Here is a 7,500-nt window from a genome sequence, read left to right as displayed (position 1 = left end):
GTATGATTCACTACCGAAACTGTTTCATTAATTTGCATTGCTGAGTTCAAACCCAGCAAGATTTAATGCATCAGGTGTAAATAAAATAAAAATTATAGCTGGATGCTGCTAAATTAAAGGATTACCTGCCTACCCACTCTTTGTTAATTAGTCTTTCTAATTAAACTGCTTGTTATTTTTTCTCTCCTTTTTCTTTTCTTCCCAACAGGAACATTTGAGAAGACACTTTATTTTTTTTTTATTCAATAAATTTCATCATCTCAGTCTTTGCACCAACTTAATGTTATTTGTTTCTTGGTTCGTATTTTTCCTTTTCAAATGCAATATAAATATCTGATATGCCAATAAGGCAGTGAACCAGCAGGATTGTAAGCTTAGCAGCATTTCGTTTGTCCCTGCATTGTTTGAACTCAGGAAGACATGGGACGAGATGGTGAAGCACGACCTTTGAACTTTGGGCCTTACAGAGACAATGACTAGTGGCCAAAACCTTTGGCGATTTTCTGTGCTTGAGAAAACCTGTCAAACGAAGTGAAATCATAGTTGTGGCCGATGCTGGTGTCACGTAACTGTGCTGGTGGCACATAAAAAGCACCTTTTGAGTGTTGGGCCTCATTGAGGCAAAGTGGCCGATGCTGATGGCACTTGAAAAGCTCCTTTCGTGTGTTGGGCCTCACAGAGGCAATGATGAATGACCGAAACCTTTGGCATTATGCTGTGAGAAGAAGACCCATCAAGCCAAGTAAAATTGCAGTTGGTCAGATACTGGTGTCATGCAAATGCCACCCATGCTGGTGGCATGTAAAAACACACATTACACTTTTGGAGTGGTTGGTGTTAGGAAGGGCATCCAACTGTAGAAACCATGCCAAATCAGACCGGAGTCTGGTGCAGCCTTCTAGCTTGCCAGCCCATGCCAGCATGGACAATGGACATTAAATGATGATGATGATGATATATATATATATTATGTTGGTGTAAATGGCAGCATACTTATCACAAATATATAGAGGTGTGGGTTCAAGTACCACGTACAGAAAACCCACTTTTTTCTGTTGAGGGCTTATATGCCCCAATATTAGACTATTTTCTTTAGTCAATACATGGCGATCACTTATAGAACATTATTATTTACAGAATTGTAACTCATCACCACATCTCAAATCATCACAGAAAATGCACATATATATAATTGTGGAGGTGCAATGGCCCAGTGGTTAGGGCAGTGGCCTCGCGGTTGGAGGATCACAGTTTTGATTCCCAGACCGGGCGTTGTGTGCGTTTATTGAGTGGAAACACCTAAAACTCCACAAGGCTGTGGCAGGGGGTGGTGGCGACCCCTGTTGTTCTCTTTTGCCCCAACTTTCACATTTTCTTCCTGTTTCTTGAGTAACACTGCGATGGACTGGCGTCCTGTCCAGTTGGGGGGGAACACATATGCTACAGAAACCGGGGAACCAGGCCCATGAGCCTGGCTTGGCTTTAAAAAGGGCACAGAAATAAATAAATATATATAATTAAGATTTGCTAGGTCAGCATAATCTGCACACCCAAACAATATTAATTGAACATTGAATATCAAGACTCAGTGCAGAGGTGTTTGTACCTGATATTCCTACTCTGTGTGCAGACAAGGCAACCCAGCTAAGTGAAGACATCCCCTCTTGGTATTCAGACATGTACTTTTTATAAGGGTACTTTCTATAGTATTTCTGAGTGCAGATTCCAAGTTAGGTAAATAAAATATGAGTAACGAAGATGTACAGGTGTCAACTCGCTATTGTAAACTAAAAATTTGTAAAGTAATAACTTTGGTAGTCCAATAAAAAAAGTTATTTCTCACTTCTAAGGAATCTTGAATGAAAAATAAAAAGCATGGACACTTCATTTACCAAAGTCATTGAGGGGAGGGGGTTTAATCTCTATTTGATGGATACTTCTGGTCATAAAAGGTGACACTATTTGTCCTGATATTTGTATGAGAAAATGAAATAATTTTTAAGAAATAATAATTAGTGACTCAGAACTCTTAACATCATTACATTGAAAAACAAAGATATGCTGTTCATGCACTTATGTCATTATTTGTCATGGTATATTCTGCCATCTTCAGGTTCTATGTTTGAAGTAACATATGCACACACACACATATATAATGTGGAAACTGAAGTTACATTTTACTTTCCAAGCACCAGGAAAAGAAATTAAAGATAAAAAGAAAATATTTCACTGGAAAGCCTGACCATGTTTCCAGTATGAATAACATCCTTTGCTTGGAGTTTTGGGAAGAAATAAAATTGTACAATTAAAAGAGAAAAAAAAAAGAGTTGTTTTTTAAAAGAAGCTCTATAATAGAAGTATCCCAAAAGACGGGTATGGTTGATAAATATCAGTCTCAGCTTTCTTCAGGAAGATGAATATATAGAGTTACTCAGGACACCCTCCCCCATATTATAAATTGGAATTCTGGTAATGCTGAAACTACATGGAAGTTGAGATAACAGCAACATGATGAAATACCAATAGCTGGCAGAGTATTGAAAGAAAGCTATTTTTTAAACTAAGTTGTTGAAAGCAATAATGAATGTTCAGTGAAAAGTATGTATATTTATCTAAAGAGATTATCAGAGTGTTGCTTACAAGAGTGAAGTGGGGGAGAGAGAGAAAAAAGACATCTCTCTGTGGCAAGCTATTTGCTTTGATGGGTAATTTAAGCTATTTGATCAGTGATTTGGGGGTTGTTTGGCATATCCAGTGAAGACAGATCTTGTCCTCACTGGAAATATTGTATCTTATTTATTACACGGTTGGATTGGAGAGAAGAGAAATCAAGAGGGAGTAGTGTGCTACATCAATGTGATAATATATCAACAGCAGTTGAAGAGTAGATTCCCAAAATATTCCATGGGCTGTGAAAACTGTGAAAATAAAGGGTTAATATTGGCAGCAGAAAGGTTTGATAAGAATCAGTTGATTTATTCATTTATTTATTTTATCACTTTTAAATCTCAAAATTCTGTAACATTTAGTAGTCATGCATACACAGGGCCACTGTGCAGTTTCTGTCAACCAGATTTCACTTCCAATGAATTGATTAGCCTGAAGGTATGGTAGCAGACACTTTGTACAACATGCCAAGCTATGGAAATGAAGCTGAAACCATACTGTTGTTGTGAATGACTTTCTTCCCACACAACCATTCCTGTGACCATATCTTTCCTCTTTTACTTGTTTCAGTCATTGGACTATGGCCATGCTGGGGCACTGCCCGAAAGGGTTTAGTTGAATAAATCAACTCTGGTATTTATTTTTAAGCCTAGCACTTATTCTATCAGTCTCTTTTGCCCAAGCACTGAGTTACAGGGAATGTGGACAAACCAACACTGGTTGTCAAGCATGGAGTGGGGGAAGCGACAAACACAACACAAATGTGTGTGTGTTTGTGTGCAGACGTACAAAGAAAATGTAAACTACACAAGTCCAGACCTAACTCCTTGCCTCTAGTCCCAACAGACCACCAGTATCTGACCTGCGGCAGAGCCTTCTGAGCATGCATCAGACTGATACGCTACAGCTAAACACGCTGTATCTCATTGTCTCCCATGTGATGTTCTTGGTCATTGCCAACAATGGGGGGTGGGTGAACAAATGATAAAAAATAAATACATATCATTTTATTATGTTAAACTATCGTATGTCCAAATTTGGCCAAATGCGCTTTTTTCAATTTTTTATTTTGCTTGCAATTGCCGGTTCTTTTGGTTACACTATCGCATCTTCAGATGCCAAGATATGAAAATTGTCAAAGTGTGGTACAACAGTCTAAAATTTTTCAAAAGTGTAGTAAGTCCCACATATGACACTTTTGCAAAAATAGTTCTGACTGAAAGTATCATACATGCATGGAGTTACAATTTTATGCACCCAACAAAGTATCATTGTTAAGTTGAAACTGTTGCTAATGTAAAAAGAAATGGAATGGAATATTTACCTCCGAAAAAGCTAGGATATGCTGATAGCCTATTCAGGTTAATACCCACAAATGGCACACCATTTGAGGATACAGTAATAGCAGCTCTAAGAGTCAAAGGGAAAATTAAACTCATAATGTGGAACATTGTATGAGAGTTACCAATAACTCTGGAGGAGATGAAGTGACACGCATCAAAAGATAAGTTCATTAATGAAACCAAAAAACTCTGTGGTTAGCTAAAGAAAACAAAAATAGGTTTGGTAAAAAAAAACAGCAACTGGTAAACATATATTCAACATGCGAAAGTGTACTAATGTATGGCCAAAGAGTAGTGATACCTGAGACTTTACAAAAAAGAATGTTGAAAGAATTCCGTAATAGACATCCAAGGATTGCAAAAATCAAAAAGCACTTATGCGCAGTTATGTGTATTGGCCAAAGATGGACAAGGAAGTTGAAAATGTAATAAAAGGCTGCAGAGGATGTGCTCTGGCAGTAAAATTGCCAACCTTGGCCAGAAGTAAAAGGACCACATATCAATTTTGCGGGTTCGTTAAATGGTTATTACTAATTAGCAGTAGTCGACAGTTTTACAAAATGGCTAGAAATTGTTAAGTGCAAAAGACCAACCTCCGAAACAGAAATCAATTTTTCACACAAATTATTCCTAAGATCTGGCATCTCAGACACATGATTGTATCTGATAATGGAACACAATTTGTGTCCAGTGAATTTAGAAAATTCTGCGAAATGTTCATGGTAGAACATAAAATGATAGCACCTTACCATCCCAGATCAAATGGACAGGCAGAGTGTTTTGTGGACATTTTTAAAAGAGCTTTGAGAAAAGAAAACAAGGAAGTCACAGACGAAGTAGCTCTGCAGCAATTCCTAAGGTTATACAGGGTGACATCGAACCCCAATACCCCAGAAGGAAGCTCACCAGTAGAACTGATGTTCACGAGGAAGGTGAAATTAGTTTTTGATAAACTGTTACCTGGCGAGGAAAGAAAAAGTATCAGGAATGACAATCCAAATTTTTTCAAAATTGATGATATGGTGTACATGATGTGGTATAAAAACAGAAAACAATACTAGGAAGAAGGAAAAATTACAAAGTACATAAGAAAAATGATGTACAGAATTAAAAGCAGAAAAGGTATTGAAAAAGACACAGAAATCAATTAAAGAAGAGATTCATAGAAAATAAACGAGACAGATTGGAAGAAACTATGGAATGGCTGTATGACATATTCCAGGTCCCAACACCATTACAGGTGCTTGAACTTATATGTACAAGTGCAAGAAAAAGGAAGAACACAGAGTTCCTACAAATAGACACCAAAAAGAAAAAATATTAAGTTGGAAAAAAACTCTAAAAAGGGAGGAGGGGTGAATAAAGCAAAATAAAATTAATTGCTGCCCAGAGGAAAAAAAAAACACTAGAAGGGGAGATGTAGCCCATGCTCTTAACCCCCAAGATTCCGAGTTCGATTCCAAGCAGTGACCTGAATAATATTACTAATAATAACAACAACATCGAAAAATACCATAGGTTCGAAATTTCTCCAAGACACCTGATGAAGGCTTGGAGGGTATATCAGCCGAAACGTTGTGTTAACAACAAACAAGATGAGGACAAATATCCGTCAATTGTAAATAATGTAAATAATGCACATAATTCCTCATCTCTTAAATATAGAACTATATTCCGTTTATTGTGTCTTTATCTATATTATCTGTCCATTAAGTTTTCGTTTAGTTTTCTGTTTACTCTGCTTTCATCTAACTTTTTCTCCTTGTTGCATTCTGTCTGTCTGATATACACACAGCCTGTTTGTTCATTTTATATATATATATGGTGACAGAGGACCAAGATATGCTAGCATGACCCATGCTAGCATGGCAAACAGATGTTAAATATTGATGATGTTAATGATAATGTATGTATGATAGGATTCCATACAGTTTCTGTCTACTAAATCTACTTTCAAGGCATTTGCAGGTCCATGGCTATAGTAGAAGACACTTGCCCAAAATATCACACAGTGGGACTGAACCCCTCAAACCATGTGGTTGTAGAGTGAGCTTCTTTACCACACAACTACGTTGCAGTTTTTACAAGATTATTTCATTTATTTTGAGAATAAGAAGGAGAAAAAGAAAAAAACTATTATAATAACAAGCTTATTAAGAATACACTAGAGAGGTAATTATCATTAAAGAAAATATTGAATATCTAAGAAAATCTTTCTGGCATTATTAAACATTCTGTAATCAATAATTATAAAGTAATAATTATAACGATAAATATTTTTTTAATACTCCACACAAAATTACTTGACCTTATATATTTAGAAATATCTGTCAATGGATGGTTAACTCAAGTGACCTTTTCTTCAAGAACCTATTTCTTCTGACAGCCGAGTGAACTGAAGAAATGCACAAATAAAATAAATGCCTTAAAAATACAATAAAATATTTGCGAGTTCAAAGAAGAAGCATCTACATAATTGCTTGGCATGCTAGAAATAATGGCTATGTCTCCCTCAAATCATCTATCAACTTAATTAAGGAATGGACACACCTTAGAAGATGAGATGGCCACGACTGGAATGTCTATGATCATAGGTCTGCTCATTCAAGGCTGATCTAGTGCTAGATAGCAATACAGGAGCCTCTATGTGATTGCTTGGCATGCTAGAAATAACAGCCAACTCTCCCTCAAATCACCCCTCTCACCATCTCAAATAAGGAAAGGAGAAAGGAAATGCAGTTCTCCATATCCTTTAAAAGAATGGTCACAACTGGAATGACTTTGAGCAAAGTCTGTTTGATCTCGTTTCTGAGTGAAAGACAAGCTTGTCTCTAAGTCAGAAAGGACACACCAAAATTTCTAAATATTGAAAACTTCCTTGCACAAAAAGTAATTTTACTTTTATACTAAGGAACTGAGAGCTCATTATGAACATGTTGTGTGTAGATGTAATGCTGGAAGGTTCTTGCATTGGAGAACCCAGTAAACATGCAGAATGAACACGAAGAAGGAAGAAATATTATTTACATATGTTTATTCGTTTGCTCAACAGGTAGTTAAAGAGACAGCAGTAATTCTAGTGACAGTGACAACAAGGAGGGCTCATTGGTTAATAGTTGATAGTATAGAAGTCGCTGTCAGTAGAGAGTGAAAGAGAAAGGAATGCATGGTGCTGACTAGTAAAGAAGAAAAGATAAACGTGGCATCGTCTTTCTTGTGGCCAAAAGCCTCTCTTCGCATGTCAATGTGAAGGGAAGTGCTGCTCTTGATGAAGGCTGATGCAAAAGCTGGTGCCACTCCTTGGTCTGGCTTACACAAAAGAGGAAGAGATAGGAAATTCTCTCTGTTATATAGACTATGGTCAGTAATGTAGGTCAAACCCTAAACAAAAGACTGATTTTTCCTTGACCAGCACAGGTACTAAGGGGTCGAGTGTTTCCTCATCAATCATCTAGTGTGGAAAGGATTTCCCTGTTTGTTTTGACAAGCA

At 36.9% G+C, this 7,500-nt stretch overlaps 2 protein-coding genes across 2 annotated transcripts in view; one reads left to right on the top strand and one right to left on the bottom strand.

The window, feature by feature from the left end:
• Positions 1–7,500, bottom strand: part of LOC106881088 (uncharacterized) — a 465,749-nt gene that overhangs the window by 271,031 nt on the left and 187,218 nt on the right. The window lies entirely within an intron of this gene.
• Positions 4,664–5,071, top strand: LOC106869984 (uncharacterized protein K02A2.6-like). The gene has a single exon (XM_014915932.1). It carries the CDS (start codon positions 4,664–4,666, stop codon positions 5,069–5,071), a length of 408 nt encoding a protein of 135 aa, XP_014771418.1.

The sequence above is a fragment of the Octopus bimaculoides genome, chromosome 13, assembly GCF_001194135.2.
Source record: "Octopus bimaculoides isolate UCB-OBI-ISO-001 chromosome 13, ASM119413v2, whole genome shotgun sequence".
Taxonomy (NCBI): domain Eukaryota; kingdom Metazoa; phylum Mollusca; class Cephalopoda; order Octopoda; family Octopodidae; genus Octopus; species Octopus bimaculoides.
Note: the sequence above shows the minus strand (reverse complement) of the source record. Positions and strands in the feature narration are given on the sequence as shown.

Excerpts from the sequence above, each read along its gene's own strand:
- LOC106869984 (XM_014915932.1), top strand. The coding sequence starts at position 4,664 with ATGATTGTATCTGATAATGGAACACAATTTGTGTCCAGTGAATTTAGA.